The sequence below is a fragment of the Zophobas morio genome, unplaced genomic scaffold (assembly GCF_036711695.1).
Source record: "Zophobas morio isolate AGI-343-1 ecotype UQ-CSIRO unplaced genomic scaffold, CSIRO_AGI_Zmor_V1 ptg000479l, whole genome shotgun sequence".
Lineage (NCBI taxonomy): Eukaryota > Metazoa > Arthropoda > Insecta > Coleoptera > Tenebrionidae > Zophobas > Zophobas morio.
Window position 1 is genome coordinate 66773 of NW_026972582.1, and position 21016 is coordinate 87788.

A 21016-nucleotide genomic window follows, 5' to 3' on the forward strand; every position below is an offset into this window, starting at 1 on the left:
CGGGGTCGGGCGAACCTTTTTATAAAATCTGATTTGTTATCACAAAAGGCACAATCGACGTTAGCTCAATGACTTTTTAAGCAAGAAGCAGTAATGAAATATATTAAAGAGTTTATCTTAGTTAATAAAGATCTTAATAACTTTAACGAAGATGTTAAAAAATATAAGCGGCTAAATGTTGGTTTTTACATCCCATACTGCCAAGATAAGAAGTTTGAATGAGTTATAAAGTTATTACTGGGTCGTCACCCAATTTTGGTAATTTTGTAGAATCCACAATTCAAGTACCAGTAGTAATACGAAAAACTAAAAATGAAGCTACTAATAGCCGATATTAAGATATAAAAGAAATTCTCTAAATAGAGAAGAACCAATAGCTTTTAGGCATTTAATAGGTTTTACTTGTTTCCTATTTTTTTCTATACCTCTTTTTTTTGTAAACTGTATATTTAAAAGGATCGATTGCTGACTATAAGAAAAGTGTTTGAGTTGGATTGTGTTCTGCAAGGTAAAAACTTCGAAGAGAAAAACGGCATGCCTAATTTAAAAATCTCTAAAGCCCCCACTAGGTTCAAATTTAATTAGAAGAGCCACTCTGTTTACTGCATATAGCTAAGCGTTGTATAACTATATTTCAGAGATAGCTACGAGCCAGGTTTGGGAAAGATGAAAGAAAAGACTTATAAGTACTCTGCAACAGTGGAACGTTAGGTATACGCTAAATTATTATTACTTTTTCAGATTATCCTTAAAAGTAAACTTTTATAGTGCTTTTGTGTGTAAAGAATTATCGAAGGCTCCAAGTAAAAAAAGGCCCCGAAAAAATCAAGGTTGCTTAAATAATAATTGCCTATTCTTAATAATATTAAACTATAGGTTATTTTTCAATTACTTAGAATTCTTAGCTTCCATAATCATGGCGTCCCTAAAGGAACCCCACTCAACCTGGGGTACATTATAATATTCACGTCCAATATTTTTTCGTATTTACCATATATTTTAATAAGCACATACAAAGAAGATCTTTTACGAAAATAAAAAATGGAGCTTTCAAAATTCGCTTGAGTAAAGGGACTTTAGTTAGCAATATATATATGAATCAATTAGAACATAGTGGCCATAGTATAATACTCTCTATACTTTGAGACTCTCATCCCATATAACCATTAAAGCTCAACCTTTATTTTTAGTTCTATAAATTCTGACGAAGTTGTTTCAAAACTTAAAAAAATATTGGAAATGTATCCTCAGGGTATCATACCCTAAAAATGCGATAAGAAATAAAATGAAAATACATTTTGTTGAATAATTTTTTATTATAGCCCATATATCTGTAAGGCAACATAACTATATTTTTAAACAACAAACTCAATGAGAGGGGCTTGATTATATATATTTTAATAAGCAACTTAAAAATTACCTCTGCCCAATCAGCTCTTTGTGACAGAGATTCTAAGCCTATGTAATAACTTTTTTTGTATATGTTATAGTTCTTAAAAGATTTTTTTAATATGTCTTGTTAACACTTTAGGTGATAAAGTTACTAGAGTGCGCTCTCTTGACGAATTAGACATTTTAAAATGGTCTGTTCAACTGTGCGCTGTTATTTTGAGGACATTGAAATCCAATATACTTGTACGCCGTCTTTCCTAAAACAATTTTTGAAAGAAAAACCAACCTTTGCAGTATTTGCATTTTGTAGATAACCGCGTGTGCAAATCGGAAATACGAATATTATTGACAAAATTTTTAACTGAAAACTCTTCTCACGGAAAATTATTTAAACTTGATAAACAAATATTATAATATTAGAGATTTATATAGATCTGCTCTTCTTTTTGTGACTGTTATTAATTCTCTCTTTTTCAGATATAAATTCCGACAGCCTTCACAATTCTCCTTACAAACTCTTAAAAAAAACTTTTAATTAAATAGAATAAAAAATCAATAAAAGGGTGTATAACCTTCCTCTATAAATTTTTTTATACATTTTGAACGATAAGGTAGATAAGGGTTCCATTATTAATGCTCAAAATTTTTTTAAATGTGCATTTTTAGTAAGCTTATACGAGATTTCATCCACAATATGAAGAGGTTATAATTATCTTTACTTATTGCGTGTTTTCCTGTTACCTGCACTATATTTAAGTCCCCTCCATTCTAAGAACTGTAAAGTTATAAATTGAAGGGTTCAAGTAAAATAATGCTACTTGGTGTTTCTGCCACCCCATGTCATACAAGTTTTTGGGTATATTTTTTATGTCGCAAAGAAAAAGATCGTCAGAGTAGCTGCTATCAACTATTTCTTTGATCAAAAGCTCAGAGACCTAAACCACTTCACGCTCTTTGTTTCTGTTGGTCTGGTAGTATTTACTTTTGCACGTACTTAAAGCTTCTTTTTTTCAATTACAAAACTTTTTCTCTTACCAGTTCCTGGTGCACGCTTAATTAGTTTGCTTAGGGGAGTTGTTTATTCTCTAACTACTAAACTCTTGAATCCAAGATAAGTCCATTTAAACACTATCTATTCTAAAAATATATGCTTTATAGTTTTGCTCTAATACCTGTATTATTTTCCACTTAACTCAATTGGAACTTGATAAATTATTATCCACATCATGTACAAGCCCATTGTGTATAGGCAGCTTCCTGTCGATTATTAAGCTTGTTACTTAAATAAAGCCTTTGAAATGTGTTTCTTGAACCTCTCTTTAGGATTGCTCACATTACTCCACTGTATTCCCTTTATATTAGGAAGATAACTAACGGCGTCCAGTACTGGTTCCTTCAACTCTACCGTTTTCGTGACTAAAGATCGCTAAGAAATAAGCCTATACTTCCATTTAATTAGGCTGGAAACGCCAATCTTATCATTTCATTAGTAATACTTTATTGCCATATCGTCTAAAAGCTTTCTGAAGCTCCAAAAATACCGAAACACTGAATCAATTGTGGTTAAGGGCATTAGTCGTGTTTCTCACTAACTTTATTTTTGTTAAGCGGTGAAATGACTCCTTCAAAAACCATACTGATGAGCTAAATCTTTTTTAAATATGCAAGTTTAAGAAAAACACAGTTTTTTCAATTTTCCCCAAGCAGGATTGTAAGCTTATAAGAAGTGATAACTCTAACCGTAGTTGCTTCCAATTATTTTAAATGGAAAATAACCAAGAGTAATAAATGAGCTAATAAGCTCATTAACTGCAGTATTAGGAAGATTTTAGTACAAAGTATTGAAATTTTATTAGAACTCACGCTTCCTCATCTTCATTCGTAAAGGCTTTTAAAGTAAGTAATGCAACTTGTGGTCTTTACCGCCAAGAGTGAGGTCGTATAATGTCGATACAAAATTCCGCAAAGATGTCGGCTTTTTCGGAGTTTGCTTAGGGGCCTATTAGCTCCTAATTATACAAACCTAAGATCTTTTATTTCCAGATTCGAACGGGTTGTCATCTCCCACAAAGCTTGTCAGTGGGATTTCAAAATTGCAGTTTATTTTTTTACTTTCTAATTTGAAAAACTGGCAGCCGCTAACGGGGTTATAAAAATGGTCCACTTAGCAAACCTCTCAATTTTGTTCAAAAAAATGCACACATAATTTTTGAAAAGAGTGTATCAAGTACATCCACCTACCGAGACTCGAGTTATTAGGCGTGCAGGTTCAAAATTAACTGCCACTAACACATCGTTTCCCTTCTACTTACGGTTCTAAAATTTAATCACTAGTAGAATTGTCGACCCTGCATTTCCAGTTATCGGATATATACAGTTTAGTTCTCCACATCATTAGTCAATTTACTCAAACGTTTTAAGCCCAGGGTCCATGCGAGTTGCTTCTATACTTTGTAACTCAAGATATTTCACCAAAGTGTCTTTTGCCCCCGAGGATACATTTACAATATTCTTTAAAGTTTTAAATAAATTTTATCGGGAGTCAAAGAACTTAAAAATAAAGAGTGAGCTTAATATGGTTATTTAGGATGCTTGCCTCAGAGAGGTTATTAAACTATAGCTATCTTGTTCTATTTGATTAAAAATAAGGATGAACTGAGTTTACCCTATATTAAGCGGTTTTAAAAAAAAGATTTTATATTTATATAAAAAATCTTTTTTAGTTTCAGCTCATTTAAATGTGGTAATTTAAAAGGCAATTGGAGGTGATATTATATTAATGTACTCCAGTTTAATTATAGTTTATTTAAGAACGCCATAATTAATAAAGCTAAGAAAAACTATATACTTAAAAAATAACCTATAGTTTAATATTATTAAAAATTGGCATTTATAATTATAAGCAACCTTAATATGTTCGGTGCCTTTCTTAACTTGAGGTCTTTAAAAATTCTTCACACACTAAAAAGCGCTATTATAGAATCACTTTATAAATAATCTAACAAAAATTATAATACTAATGATAATTAACGGATTTTTTAATTAAGACTGTCAAATAAACTTTGTAACTGTCAATACCTGTAGCTTTCTGATGGCTCGTGCAGTTAATTGCCGATTCTGTTCTTGGTTTGACCTGCATTAATTTATACGTTTTATCATTATGAAAACTCGAGAAAATGATTGGCTAATCTACAACTCATAAATTATTGAAAAGCTAGTAGATTCTGATACTTAAACATCTAGAGCCTTAGTACAGACACGGAGAAATCGAAACCTATCGGATGTTTAACAAATAAGGTTTACCTATCTTCGTGGGGCTCTCATCTAATATAACATCTATGAGTAATTCAGTTGGTATTATCTTAGTAATTTAGGATTTTAAGAAGGCGTATTATCCAGAAAGAACGAAATCATCTGACGTTTAAGAAGATAACTTTAAAAAGATTCTTTTTCAGCAGATTTCTTATTTTAGTATCTATTTACTTTTTATCGATTACCAAACTTTACTTATGTGTGACATTTATTACCAATTTTTTTATTAGTCATTAATTTAGTAATGACAATGTAAAAATAAACTTTTTTCAAAAAAAGAGGAGACTTTATAAATTACTTCATGTCTTGGAGTTTTTTGCAACGAAAGTCTTCTTGCACTACGACGCATTAAAAAAGTGGCTAGAAAATTGAGCGCAGATAGAGATAAGGCATCTACTCTACTCTTCAAACTTTGTGATACGGCTTGGCATTTTTTTTTCCAAGGCGTTTAAAGTTGGCCACTGTTATGATAGTGTGAGTGACAGTAGCAATACTTAAAACTCCGCAGATAATGTTGGATTAATTTGCTTTAGAGTAGGAGAAAACCTTTTAAACTGTTATGCTACTGCCTGCTGGAGGCGTTTCTTGAGAAGGGACTGTGCTGCTAAAATTTTAGTTGGGCTTTATACATAGCTCGACTCTACGATACAGCGTCTACTGCGTCTCGTTAACTAGGAGGTTTCTGTTATGGAAATCACAAAGGTCCCGCTTTTAGATGATAAAAATCTTTAGCACAAGCTGCAAAGCCTACTAGGCGTCCTATGAACTTACTTTCTTTCACCGTTATAAAAAACCGCTGCCTTTCACCTTTATATCGACATTACGCTCTCACAACCGCGTCAGTTTACCGCAGAAGTTCTACTGGAAGCCATTCTCGTTTGCCTTATACAAATCCACACCTTAGCCATTGCAAACTAGCACATTCGTAGTGACACTTGGAAAAAACGCTTTAAAGATCAAAGCACACTGCGGTTTTTAAAGTCTAAATATACCTGATACGCAACACCCAGCTTAAATTGATTAGTGTATACAATTCAATGTTTCCATTACTTTTTTGTAGAGGAGCTCCGCTCTATATGTTAAATTATTAGCCTTATCACAACTGGCAATGAAGCAAGGAGAACTTTTATACGCATTTTAAAGTGAAGTGAATTGTTTAATACATGTAAATTAGCACTAAAAGAAAGTTTTAAAAAAATAGTAACTTAATTTAGATAGTGGGTCACTACAGATTTATTTTATCTCTTAAATCACTTTTTAAAAAAAAGAAAAAAAATAGTATAATAATATATTGAGTTAACGAAGCTTGTTAGCCAAAATAATTTTAATGGTCCTTTTAAGAAACAATTTAATTAAATTTTCAATTTTTAAAATTTAAACTTAGGGAGGAAAATAAGCTTAAACAGAAGTTAAGCCTGAAGGCCGATCGTTTTATTTTGGCAACCATTACCAACTTTGAATAAAGGAGGACAACTGGCGAGACCTTTCAAATTCTTCCAGCGCCTTTTTAAAATCTTCAAATTTTATAAGGCGCCTTTTAGTCTTGTGTGGGCCGAATAATTTCTCGTCTTTTAAGTAATCCCGCACAGTGTGCATCGCAGCTAGCCTACCTACAGGCGGATTAGGGCCGAGGCAAAGACTATTTATATACCAAAAGGACTACAAATCTCTTTGATTTCGCTGCCCGATTTGTTTGGAAAAGACTGGCTAACAAGGAAATTTACGTTGTCGCGATTTAATCACATGGCTTTTAAATGCACACCTGAGTGAAGTGAAGTTAAGTTGAGGATCGACGGGCTCATTCCGAAGAAGAATCCGTAATATAGCTTCTCTCTGAGAGGCATCAGGAAGATCGACGTGAAACATAAGCGGCATCCGCCTCCGAATGGCGGAATCTATGTCCTTTTTTAAATTAAAAAAAAGTAAATGTCGACAAAATCCCCACAAGCCTACCTGCGGCCTGTTGGTAGCACCAATAATGATCAGCTTACTGGAAGTTTCTGATTCTAGTCCGTCCCACAAAGACATAAACTGCGCCTTCATCATAGCTGTGGATTCATGATCGTTGGTCGCTCGTTCACGCAGAAAAGAGTCTATTATGTTCAGCTATAAATTAAATTAAACAAAAATTCTAGTGATAACCAATTTCATCGATAAAAATTATGCACGGTTGTAGTTTAGTAGCCAGCGTAAAAACAGCATTGACTAGTTTCTGTGACTCGCCATACCACTTTTCCATAATAGTGGATATCCGAAGATTTATAAAGAAACAGGCTACGAAATATATATAAATTAAATGCGGGAGGAATGAATGCAACGCGTAAAAAGATGCTTATTACTCTTCTCGCCATTAAACCTTGTGAGTAATAATGAATAAAGTTACAATAATTTACAGCTTTCCTTGGCTATGGCCTTTGCGACCAATGTCTTTCCACAGCCAGGTTTTCCGTAAAGCAAGATGCCTACTTTCTACTTTAGTAAAAGACTACTAAATTATAGACGCTTAACCTTTTGGGGGTAACAACAATTTTGATTTTCCGTTAAAAATATCTGGGCGACACAAAGGCAAAACTATCTAAATATAATTTTGAAGGTTATTTTTAGTTAATATATGTACATAAGAACGTAGCCTACAATTTCTTGTAAAGAGGCCATTATTGTGTCTAAGCCTCCTATATCATTCCAGCTGATATTCAAGGTCAAAGGATCTGCTACCTCGCTAGCTATAGTTTCCTCATATTTATTTAACTAGAAGTTTAGTAGGAGCGCTACCTAAAGCTGATATAAGTAAAAAAAAATTGTAAAGAATTACTTTGATTTTTTTTTTAGACAAGTATTCTTTCAGAAAAGGTGGCGGTGAACGGGAAGTTTTTTCGGCATACCGTTCCAGAGTCCACTTGCATACCAGGAAGGCTGCAATATTAGCTAAAGTAAAAAGAAATATTTCGTTTATTAGTCTGCTGCTAGACATTTAGCCGTGGCGGCCGCCAAGTCCACTATGCATACTAATGAAATCCCACGAGGATGGATGTCTGGTGTACGAGGACCGATCGGATCTAAAAAACACCGAATATACGAGCTCCCTAAAGGGTGATAGCTTACATTTTAACCCTGCAATAGTAGCGGTAGGTCTCTTCAACTGCTTGAGTTTTAAATTTTTTACTTTTATATTAGAAAAAAGTAATGTTAATTTTTGAACAGTTGTTGTTTATTGAGATATTAGGGTACAGATCACACTAAATTTTATCTTCTATCTATCTGATAATATAGAAAACCAAATAACTTCCAGATCTGTGAGACCCCCTGCGGCTACTATAAGGTCAAAAGAAGTTAACTCTACCATAACTTAAATTCCAAGCCCGTTGCGGGGGTGGGGATAACCGTTTTCTAACTTAGCTCTTCTATCAGTAATTGATTAAATGTGGAATTAGTCGTTTTCGTAGGTGGTATTAGCACTGCTTAAAAAAACGATAGTCAGGGGATATATCTGAAGGTTTTAATACAAGACAATGTGGCGAACAAACCAAGAAGCGCCCCTTTAAAGGGTAGCACCTTGTTTTGTCTCACTTGAAGCGAAGAGACCATTGCCGGTGAGTCGTAGGCCCAGGCAGTAGACGCGTAGGTAATGATTGGATGGGTACACAACACAAACAATCGCAGCTTGTTGTGCAACGAGAGTTTGCTTCTATTACAAAGTAAAGGATAAGGAGTTTGAGCTCCTGATTTGCCTTCGCCGCTATATAGAATACATCGCATGGAGGTACCAAGGGGTTACCCCGCCTTCGAAAGTAAGCAAAGTGGTGAACTGCTTCTTTAAAAATGGTTTTCTTCTAATTATAATACCAGTGGCGGGGGTCACTAGGTAGTACTGGAGATGCTGGCTCATTAAGGCAAGCGACTTTGAGCCAAAGTAATGCTTCGAATAGTCCTCGTTATAGGTTGTCGGACTATAAAATGTCGCGCACATAAAGTGTGGAGAAATAGGGGGAAAACGAGGGCAGGTTTTGACGTGTATTAAAAAGGCGGTCCTTACAGTAGGATTTGATCACTTGAAAAAAACAGTAACTAGAGCTACTGCGCTCTCTTTATCAACATTAAGAGAAACTGCGCCCATCGCCTTCTTAAAATTGAAGGCACTAACAGCCCCTTTCAACAGGGAGGGAAAAGGGGCGGAGGTAGCTGTTGTGTCGTGGAATGTCCTTGTCGAAACCCAAATTGGAAAACTGCCAGGGCATGGCTTGCGCCAACAAACTCTTTCAAATGGCACAGCATGGCGGTTTCAGCTACTTTGCCCACCACGGAAAAGGGGATAATAGGCCCGTATGTTTAGAGTAGAGAAATGGTCACGATGTCATTGTAAGTATCACAACAGTAGCCGTTTTCCAGTGCCAAGGGAAGTAGATGTTGATTCACCGCTATCATTAGCATTTTTGGCATGACCACATCCATCTTTGTAGGGTTTCAATGTTTTTAAATTCACTGTAATGATTGGCTCAACCTACCTTCGACCTTAGAATACTCCACGCACAGAGGAGAGTTTTCTCTGCAACCAATGAAACAGCTGGCACCCATTGAGCAGCGAGGCGATTAGCAACAAGTGGCGTTCTACGTCGTCTCCTACCCCACGGAGTCACCGCTTCGTAGAAGAGTAAAGGGTAAAGGCACTCGATTTCTGTATTTCTTAAAAAATGCCTGAAAGAGACGCGACTGTCACCGCCAGCTTCCAAGGTATGACGCAATTTGTTTTTTCACCAATGGTTGCGGTGCGTATAGCTGGTTACCGCTAATTGTCTTAGGGTCGTTGTGACCACGGGGCCGTTTTAATGAGTTGACGTGTACAGATAAGGTCTTCAACCAATCAGGCAAGTGATTAGGGAGGTACTCAACTTCATGTGTCGTTATGACGGTGTGGTACGCCAGGTCACAATGCCCTCGAAATCAGCAACAGCAACACCTAAGATGTTAGAGTCGTACTGAGGGACTTGGAAATTTACCCCAGTCCGTCAAAGTTCTGGTATATTGGGCTCAATAACTTCTTCCCGTTCGCCCTACTCAAGCAGGACTGGCAGATGGTTAGAGAAAGTTTGCAAAGAACTTCAGTTGCCGTTGAAAAACGAATATTTTTTAAAAAAGGCGATATTTGGCACGTATGAGGTTCCTGTCTTTTTTATGTACTTAGGTACTGTGGTCTTACAAAGCGCAGTTCCAAGCGTGATGCTTATAGTTAAGGTTCCCCATATTCAACAGCTGAGAAATTATTTACAAGAAAGGCGTCAAGCGCTGAGAAATTAAATGGTCTTTAGGTGGGACTGGCTAAGCAGAGGAAACGTCAACTCCTTATATGCTTCGCAGAACTGATTAAATAGCTGCGCCTCCATACTTCTCGAGCCCCAACGGCACGTAGGTAACTTTCGTAATTTAAATGAGAAACTGAACAAAATATGTTTCCCTAAAATGGTATGTTTGTGCACTGACACAATCTAGTTTAGTGACCGAATTATAAGAAAATTATAAATGCAGAAACTATATACTAAAAAATTTATTATTTTACAAGGGCGGCCTTATACCTTTTTTTTCGGGAATGATATTTATAAAGTACTTACTTGCATTTTTAGGCCTAATGAACCTCTCTGTAAATAAGGTATCAAGGCAAAGTATTCAAACTCTTCAAACAGAAAAAATTGTTTTAAACGTTTACGGTAAGCGTGAACGTTTAAGGTCTGCCATAATATCTGTCACAATGGATGGATTCGGAGGAAAGAGTCTTAGGGTTATATGCTTTTAAATTGTCTAGTGATAATGGATTGTTAGAATACCAATTTTTTAAAAAACCACTCGAATACTTTCAAATTGAGAAAGTCTAATATATTGGCCTTGTAACTTCTTAATTAACCCTTTTTAATGCGACCTGGTGTTGTTGTGCAGGTTAAGTACAAGGTGTATATATATCAACTATTTCCTTTGATATAGCTGAAAGAGGAAGGTAATATAATACAAGGGTAGTATTCAAGTGCAGTTCACGTGTAATTATATGTTTGACTCGCGTACCTGCTGCAGTTTTTTTTTTCTTCCTTGTTATATAGTTTGGTTGGGTTTGGTGCGTCTGGGGAATCTAAAATAAATAAATAAATTTAAAGTGCTTTCAGATACTTTGACTTTCCTATTATAGCACTTCACTGTCTCCAATATACTTTGTGCTATCTATATTATATTACTTTACTGTCAACAATATATATGTTCTTAAAGTCTTACAGCCTGTAAAATCAGCACTCCATAGATATCGTATACCCTCTCTGTATGAATTTAACCAAACAACCATATAACAAAATTTTAATACGGTGTTCTGGAGAGTTCATAGCATTATCATTACCCTTAGGTTATACTAAAGCACATTGAAATGGGATTTAAAAAAGGCAAAAAAATCCAAATATGCTAAACGTTGACAACTTACTAGTTTAAATCTCCTATGCGCTTTTTTTTTAAACTGCCTAAAATATTAATATTTCAAATTTTTTAAGCAGTTGCTAGCATTCTCTTTACATCATGGACATATATTTATTTTTTGAAAGTTCAAAACTACATAATATAACTATACTAACAGATTTCAGGTTCTAGACGCTTTTACGTTAAGGTTCCAGTTTAACTTAAAATTACCCTGAGAAAAAATTCCTAAGCAAAGTTACCCTATAGAAAACCACCCTTTTCAAGCTTTTTTCAATGTTTTACTGCTTTTCGACGTTGTCTTTAAGATAATTAACTCTTCTTCCCTTTCAGCGCTACTATTACAGTCGTCATTACTGCACTTGCTTATTAGTCAGTCAGTGTTCTTCTATTACAAGTTAAACTCTATAATATACACTTTTTTTATTATATAAAATTTGTTTCTGACCACATATTACAATACACTTTGTGACGGAACTTTATTTATATATTATTATTTAAAAATTACACCCTTAGTGTCCTAGATTTTTTGTACAAACACAACAAGTTTTTAGGAGTACAAACTTTTACTAAAAGGCCTTTCCTCTTATTTAATCCACACTTCTTCAGTCATTAATAAATCGGAATTTAAATTAACTTTGCAGTTAAAATGGATACGCCTCCCTACCTCCAATCTGTTCCGCACAAATCCCTTTTTCCTTTTTTCTCCCAATGACTAAATACTTCAGTTTTGTGAGCTTCTAATGAAAAATTTTTTATACATATGTAAATAACGGAATATGCGTGAATTAATTATTTTATAAATTAGATAAATAATGTTAATAATATACTACTTTTTAAATTGCTAACACATAGTAGTGTTTGAAAAATCTAAATTTTTTTTCGCTTAATTTTATTAATAAATTTTATGTAGCTCATATCGTGATCTACTTTCAAAGCTAGGGAGACAGTTTCATAGGTGCCAATAGGCAAAACCACTCTCTTCTTATTCTGAGAGTAATACATATTGAAATAAGCTAAACCGCATATACAAAGAAAAATTTTTATTTAAAAAACAATTTCTATTAATTACAAGGTAAAACAAGTATAATTAAATAAAAGACAAAGAAAAATAAAAAAAGTGCTTGCAGTTTTGGTGAACTCGCATGTAAGTATATGTATATGCTCAGAATTATAATGTAATTATTACAACAGACTAAAAAAATGTCTGTAAACTAACAATTTATAAATATAATTATTCTTATCGTATTGCAAAATAGAATTCCATCAGTAGGTTTAGAGAAGGTATTAATTTAATAAGATAAAGTTTAACCTTTTTTTTCATGAAAGCTGAAGTATTCCGAATCATTCTTACTTAAATATTTAGCATCTTTAAAGTTTTTAACTATATGAACCTATAACAAAAGTTATATTCCTTAATTCTAATAAAGGTATTAAAATTATAATAACTTAATTATATGAAATAGCTACAAGTACAACAGCTATAAATTTAAATTACAAATTTAGTTAATTAATAAAATTATGTTGGTCGTGATACCGATACTAATTTATTTTTCGAATCCGTTTTACGAAAAAATTAATATAGTAGAGAGGGATTTGATAAATGGTGAAACTAATTTTAATTGGTTCTTCGGATATATTTTTTTAGTATAAATAACACGAAGCTTTAACAATAACAACAGCTGACTATTGCAGCATTTACCTTTAATTATTTACATATCTTTTTTATATATTCTTTTATTTAATTTCTAATATATTCTAATGCACATATACTTTAAAAATCATAAAATCACCTTTTTGATATTTAAATATTAAAAAAAAATAATTAGAATAATTATCTACATTTGTTAGTGTAAATATTTTAATATATCAAAAATATTTTTAGCAGTGCGAATTTTTAAATAGTCAAAAAATTTTCTACTCTATACAGTTATAAATAAATTAGTTACTACTATATTTTATTAACATATCAAAACTTTGATATTTAAGGAATTAATAGAATAATAGCTATAATTCAAAAAAAGTATAATTTCTAAAACTTATTTTTAATAATTTTTACTAATTTCTATAATTTAATAAACAGATAAATTCCGTTATCATACCTAAATTCTGTAAACAATAAGGAAAAGTCATTTATTACCCAAAATAGATTGCGAGACGCACTATTAAATATTCGTTATTAACCTCTCCTTTTAAGGCAACTACTAATAAACAAGAACTATATGCCGGGAATTTCAGCTTTTATAATTTGGTGCATCCCTATTTTTATAACACTATAAAACAAATAAAAAAGCTCTATTTTCATTATTGCGATTTGTGACTGCCAGGGGCCTTGTAATTGCAGCTTAAAACTATCCCAGCAGGCCACTTATAACCTTAGATCTTAAAGCCCTTTTGACAAATTGTTTCTCAGCTGTGGTATGTGGGGAACATCGCTGTTAGAAAAAATATTCACCGTCAATAGTAGCTTTTTAAGAACTCTCATTGAACCATCTTCCTGTGCTTCTTGATTTCAACGACGAAAAGTAGTTAGTGAGAACATATACAAGAATTTTACGGATGAGGTTCAATTCTCCGATGCCCTTGATATGATCTTTTCAACATCTTCCGCCTTACTCCGGATGCTCACCCTACTTAAAGTTTTAGTTTCTGAATTCGAGGGCGCCTTAACCATGGCGTACAAAACTGCCACAAAAACACGTGAAATCAAGTTCCGCCTACCCGCTTGCCTGATGCATTAAAGGATCTCATCTTCGAGCGGTTGCTCTTTATTCGGGTGGCCACGGTGTCCCAACGCCCCTAAGGTAAATTAATGCTTAGTAGACCACACCGGCGCATCAGGATAGATCTTTTGGCGCACAACAACCGGTTATGGGAGACAAAGTTAAGTGAAATACCACAACACCTTAAGTCTCACAAGGATATCTTTCATCACCCCTACTCTTTGCACTTTATGTACACGAGGTGCCACAGCTTAAAGACCCTGAACCCGCGTACTTCTTATATGCGGACGATACGGCAATTTATTACTCCTCGTCATAGTCACCTGCCCTATTGCGCCATATAGGCAGTGAAACCTTGTGACGCTTACCAGCTGGTCTCGTCGTTGAAAAATTACTTTTAATGCGGAACAGAGCGAAGCCCTTCTCATCAGAAAGGAGAGCATTACACCACTTTCGCTGCGTACCTTTGAAAATAAGATAATACATTAGTGTCCACAGGCTAAATCCCTGGGAGTCATTATTGACAATAAGCTCTCGTGGCGGCCGCACGTAATCTATATCGCGTAGAAGGTCAAGGCGGCAATTCAAACTCTTTACTCTTTGCTCTCTTCCCGAAGCAGACTCTTGCTGCACAATAAATGAAGCTTCTATATGTTGTGCATCCGACCAATCATGAGATCCACGCCTACTTTCTGGGCCTACGCCCCACCGGCAATGGTCTCTTCGCTTCGAGGCAAAACAAGCTGTTACGCTTCTTGACAAGGGCATCGTCTTTTTGCAGCGGTGTCTTACATAAAGACCTCCAGATTGAACCTCTGGGTAACGTTTTTCTGATGCAATCTATCCCACCCACGATCGACTCAATCAGCACACCAATCGATTACTGACAGACGAGGTCAACTACGAAATCTAAGCCGGCACGCTTCGGTCGACTGCGCACTGGATCTATATATATAATATGGGTTAGTGGTAGAATTATATTTAATTATATATATAGTTAAGATTGCTTTAACACAAGGTTAAAGCTAATGTGTACGTGATCACACCCTCCCGGGCATCGGAAAATATCATCAATAAAAAAAAATTGCGATGCGATTAAAAATGCTACCGAAAAAGAACGAAGTGGTCATTTACCAGCAAGATAAAAGGAAGTATATTGATGAGAGGACCCAGCAAATAATTGGCATTAGAAATTTTGGGGTTTTTGTCACTCTACGACTTTTATTATTCTCTATTGTTACAAGTTGTCTAAACGAGTAATTTAGACTAACTATAGGATATTATATAATATCCATATATTATATAACTTTAATTTTTTTTTGTAAAATGCTGAGAAACGGGTAGGTAAATAAAAGCTCGCACTTATTGAAATATAGTTTATATTATAAATTTTTTCTTTATTTTTATCCTTCTATCTATGAATATTTAGTAGCTTTGTTTTAGCGTTTAAGTGACTAGGTTATATAATCTTAAGTTTCCATGCTTTAGTTGCTTTGAAAATCCTTCCAGAGGAGGCGATTACTCAAGCATTATATTTCTGGGTAAGAATACTAATTTTTTTCTTTATTTTATTTATAATAAAATAGTGTAGTTTACTCGTAAACCAGAATTGGTTTTTATTTAAAAATTTGAGTTATGTGTAGCTTTAGCAAGTCTTAAAAAGTTTTTTGGCCAAAGTAGGATGTACGTTATATATATAAATAAAAACAGCGAAATTGTTTAGAAGTCATCGTCCCTATAGTTTAAAATGTTTAAAGAAAATGTTACCTGAACGCCTGTTGTGGTGTATTTAGTTTGACGTTAACCGTCTATAATTGAGGTCATTGAATTTCTTATACAAGAAAACAGTTCAAGGCAACATTTTAGAAAGAACTAATGTATAAATTTTCTTTAACGTGAGCTACTACATTTGAAGCTTAAAGATTTCTGATAATCCGTTTATTATTAGAGTTGGCCGAAGTAGCTAATAAAGGTTATTCTAGCATATTTGTATTACTTGTAACTTACCTATATTACTTTTTTTTTGTTTTTAAGCGGACTATTATGTAATGAAATTATTTTAGTATTAATACTACATTAACTTCAAACATCAGTTAAATTTGGTTAACTGATAAGAGTATAAATATGCTCTGCGCAAGTTCTATCATTTAACTAAGTGTTACCTGCCATACTATGTTAAAAATAGTGAAACAGAATATTATATAAAATCGAGTATATATGATTTCCTAACTTATACTAAACTCTCTTCCCAGTTTCATATTGTATGTTAAAGACATAGTTATCCGGATTAAATTTTTAGTAGCTCACGAGTAAAGCATAACCTGTTGATTAACTATATATAAAAGTAGTGCACATTCTAAATTTTAGTAACAAAAAGAATACTTATTTGACAATACCTTATATTATATTATAATCCTGTAATAAAATCCTTTAAAATAAAAAAAATTTAAATTCTTATATTATTTATAATTAATAGCTTTATTATATAAGTACACTTTCATCATCTTCTAGTTATTAGTTAAATTTTCTTGCATTCTCAAAGAACTAACTTTTATAAAGGGGACTTTTGCTTAAGTTCGGAGTTGCAGATTTTTTCAGGTAATATGGAAAATTTTCTTTTAGCAAGCCTACTTTTAAGAAAACAGGCGAGCCCTGTTGCAGTACAAAGTAAAACTGCTGCTGCTCCGACCCCCGGCCCTTTATAAAGAGTCTTATAACGATTATCGCAGGCGATACGTTTCTTAACTGTGGAGTTGAAATATTAAAGTTCTCTTCTTTATCGTAGTCTTCTTTACTAATGGAAGAAACGTAGGCTTTTGGCCTAGTGACATCTTCGGTCCTGTGCGATAGGGATGGTGATAACTTGAGTAATATTTGTGCACAATTGCTCAGCAAAATTTTCTAAAAGGTTATGAAGATCATCAAAAGACTTTGTCGTAAAAATAAGTTTTTGTTTCCAGTTATCTCTAATAATTCGGAAGGATAGCCTTCATAAAAACCAATACCACTAGTTATAATAATAAAAGATTGCTTCATTTCACGAAGTTCCGAAGACAAAAATTTTACACTATACCTGCCACTCATCGATTAATCCCCATCCATAAATACTAATATAATTTTTGGTAATGCTTGGCGAATTATAGGCCTGTCATGAAATAAAGTTAAATTTAAAATACTGAGAGCGTAACCCAAAGCCGTAGTTGTGCCTAGATCGTCTTTGGTATAATTTAACTTTAAAGCACGTTGTTAAGCAGTTTATGGTCAAACGGCGAATGATCGCGAAATATATTTAAAATAACTGACTTATCATTAAGAGTAGTGATAGTAGCCCCAGTATTATTTTTCCTTAAAGGCAACAGACGAACTAGCTTTAAATAAAGTTTTTAACTAACTCTTCATTTTACTGCAACGTCAACAGACATACACCGGCATCTCCATACGAAATAGAAGGACTCTTATCAATAAGAAATGCAATGTCTGCTTTCAGCTCACAAACTTGAGAAAAAATTTCGAGGGGTAAAAATAAAATATATGCAAATGACAACTAGTGTATTTTTCATTATCTAATACGATTTAGGTAAAAAAAAAAGTGTCACTTTTGATTTAAATTGTAAAAAAAAGTTTATTATTACGCAAATTTGCAAAACACCACCAACCATAAGAGAACCTAGGCTGCATCTATAACCGCAATGTTTAGTTCCAAAGTTAAGTGCACTACTTTTATTGTAATTTTTTTTAACCTTTAATACTAACTAAGTGCTTAAAAATAAATTATACATTACTTAAAGTCTATATTTGAGCTTAGTTTTTTTCGATCTGTAGATTATTTCAAAACTTTAGGAAGAATGATTTATCTTTCTGGGTTGGTTTTCGAGGTAAAGTGGTTACTTTTGACAAATAAATAGTTGGTATTAAAAGTTCCTTCCAAGCTTATAAAAACCATTGTGATTCCATGACAAACTTTGCGACTTTCTTTACAGCACACTGTTTTAACTAATTATTTTTATTGATCCTTTTGGTCTAAAAAAATTAAAAGCACCCAAAAGTGGATTTACATTTTTCTTCAGATTTTTTTTTAAGGGAGTTTATTTACATTTTAATAGGTATTTTGAGCTTTCTTTGTGCCACAGACTCGAAGGATTATAGGATCACTTTACTCTTACCGCATTTTCTTAGCGGTTAAAAGATGAAAGATTCAAAGGGAAATTAACTTTTTATTAGTTATTCACGCATATTTTTTTTATGTTTTTATATTACTGCACAGTTTTTTTTTTTAGTGATTACTTGCTATTTAGAAACGCCTGGGAATTGCTCTGATGCATGAAACTTTGTATACTGCAATTCTAGTAGAACACTGTCGATCAGTTTCGTAGCTAAGCTTAAGTAACAACTTGGCTAGACAAGAATATTACGAGTGTTCCCTCATCAAAGTTGCAAAAAATATGGCATGAAAATTTCTCAAAATCGATTTCCTTTTTTTTTTCCCAGGCAAATTGCTAGCTTGATAAAATTACTACGACTTAAGTATTTCCTTCAACTTTATAAAAAAAACTTTTTTTTCTCAAGTTAATTAAATTGATTTTTAAACTAAGTTTTATAAATAATGCATCGTATTATTCACTACTTTTAATATCCAATTAGTCAGTTTTGGTTTATGATGATTCTTACATCTTACTACTTATCTAGTTATAGATACTATTGTTGTTCAGCAAGTTATCGGCCTTATTATTTAATTTAACATTGACTATGCTGGTTCTGAAAGCTGTAGTTTTAGCAAAATTTTACTATACCAGACCATATAGTAAATTGACAGAGGCTTACTAACCTTTTTTCTGACCCTTCGTTAGTGTTGTAGGCATTCACTACATCCCTGATAACGTGGAGTGTATAAATTATTTAGTGTTCTAGCTTTAATTTAAATTTCCCTCCTTGATACAGTTTAAAAAATTTATTACAATGATTGAGAAAATTATTTGCGAGATACCCGTCGTTAATTCGAGTGCCTTTTTCTTCTAACACACTAACGAAGAGTTAAACACTACTCCTCCTTAGTTTACAGATAGTTATATTAAGGGCCACACGCCGCTCTGCTCTGAATAAATATTTATTTGTAAAAGTAAATACTTAAGTGAATTATTCTCACGGCCCATTCAAATCATAAAATTTCTTAAATGTTGGACTGATTATTAAGTTTATTGGAGGATTGGGACTATGAAACTTTTTTTTACATACACACACTGAACCTTTGAAGGCACAACGTCAACTTTACTACCGCTTATAAAATAAATAACAACATTAAAAATTTGCAAGAGTAGCTTTTTTAAAATTCTAAATTTATTAGAGTAGACAAAGCTTTTTTTTAAAGTGAGCCTTACTTAACGGCAAGGCTATATATTTATAATACAAACTCGTTTTTCCTTATACATTAATATTTACATATTTGTAGATATTTTTCATAACCGAAACTCCGAGTTATTAAAAATTTCTCGATGTTAATTGTAACAATGATCAAAGATTTCGAAGCAATCCCCTCGTCCATACCCCAAAACTTATATTGTGGGGTGGATCACTCGTTGGCTTTAAAAAATTATAAAGTATATTTATTATAAAATATAACATTTTTTAAGAAGAAAAGTTTAAAGCTAATTAGTTAAGCAAGTGAATTGTATAATTCATTCTACTGCGTCTGCTAAGAAGCAACCAACTTAAATAAATTGCATACTATATAATAGAAATTATATAGTGTTTATACGGTGAACCGATTTTATTGTAAAAACTTTCTATAATTTATCCTTTATCTTTTGTCTTTATTTTTATCTTTCTATCTATCCATACTTGTAGCTTTGTCTTAGCGTTGAAATGAACAGGCTAATAATCTTAATTTTTATGCTTTGGTTTTTAGCAGTTCTTTAATTAGGAGCTGGGTGATAACTTGAGCATTTTATTCCTGGGTAAGAATACTATTTGGGTCATTATTTTATTTATAACAAAAAGTGTAGATTACTCTTAAGCCTGCATTGGTTTTTATTTGAAAAAAACTGGTGACCCCTATGTAGCTTTAACCAAGTTTTAAAATTTTCTGGGCAAATAGAGGATGTATGTAATACATTAATATACAACGAAATTTTTCTGGTTAGTTGTTTATCCGTAAGCGTCCCCCGAGCTTAAAATGCTTATAGAAATGGTACTTGGAGGTCTGGGGAGGTGTTTTTAGTCTAACTTTAACTGTTTATATGCAAGGCCATTAAGTTTCTAGTGCAAGTAGTTAATAAAGGTGATTTGTAAAATTAATCTTGCCTGTAACTTGTTCATATTACTGTTATTATTAATAAGCGGACTGTTATATTGTAATAATCTTAGTCTTCCTAGTTTATAGTTAATACCACATTAACGTAACATCATTTAAATTTAAAGAATTAAATCAAATAATAACTTATAACACTAAGGTAAAAGTTAAAAAAAAAATCTTAAAATATTTGGCCTTACTAAGACGGAAATTGCGTTGTACTGTTTAGAAACAGGTTAACTGGGTTAAGTAAACTGTGTAATTTAATGAGAGTAATTATGTAGTTTACATGGTAATTCAATTTTAGTATAATAATTTTATAGTAATGAATTAACACTTACATACTTGCTTCGTATGTCAGACGGTGAACACACCTAATGTAGTATACCCTTATTAAGGCATTAAAAGAACAAAATATTCTTAGCAAACCCTTATGAAAAGTAAATCGTGAAAAGTAATATTTATGTTTATAATAAAATAAGTTTCTTAGAAAAGTTTTTTTACCTGAGTTAACTTAATTCCTGCTAATACTTATAATGTAGTAGTTTGTTTACTATAAAACTTGGCGAAAGGGTAAAGGACGGCTTAAGTTAATAGAACTTTTTTATAGTAGTTTTACCTGCTTGAATTCAATGTTTACTGTTTACAACAAAGACACATATAAATAGTTATATAAACATACTTTGTTAAAATTTATGAATTCCCATTATAATTGCAAGCACTTGTAAAAAACTTGGACTTATTTTTAGTCAACGACTTGCCGGACTCTTAGTAAAAGTTTTCCAATGATTTTTATTTTATATTCTTTTGGTATCTTCGTTAAGGTCAAACACCTTTGAGTTTTATGAAAATTATTTTTTAA

General features: G+C 32.9%; 1 protein-coding gene and 1 long non-coding RNA gene across 3 annotated transcripts; one reads left to right on the top strand and one right to left on the bottom strand.

Annotated features, from left to right (window-relative positions):
• The first annotated feature begins 502 nt into the window (after positions 1-502).
• Positions 503-830, top strand: LOC135121054 (uncharacterized). Its single transcript, XR_010278840.1, has 3 exons — positions 503-569; positions 639-711; positions 769-830. It is a non-coding gene; the product is annotated as an uncharacterized LOC135121054 (long non-coding RNA).
• Positions 831-6113: 5283 nt separating this feature from the next.
• LOC135121055 (outer mitochondrial transmembrane helix translocase-like) lies at positions 6114-7686 on the bottom strand. 2 transcript variants are annotated; one of them, XM_064045363.1, is made up of 9 exons: positions 7517-7686; positions 7339-7452; positions 7213-7279; positions 7098-7166; positions 6847-6978; positions 6658-6797; positions 6467-6606; positions 6368-6411; positions 6114-6314 (listed from the first exon to the last, which is right to left on the bottom strand). In XM_064045363.1, exons 1-9 carry the CDS (start codon positions 7673-7675, stop codon positions 6151-6153), a joined length of 1029 nt encoding a protein of 342 aa, XP_063901433.1. In that variant the 5' UTR covers positions 7676-7686; the 3' UTR covers positions 6114-6150. The 2 variants fall into 2 exon arrangements, with proteins under 2 accessions (XP_063901433.1, XP_063901434.1); XM_064045364.1 differs by having other exon boundaries at positions 6235-6314; positions 6368-6407.
• Between the last annotated feature and the right edge of the window lie 13330 nt (positions 7687-21016).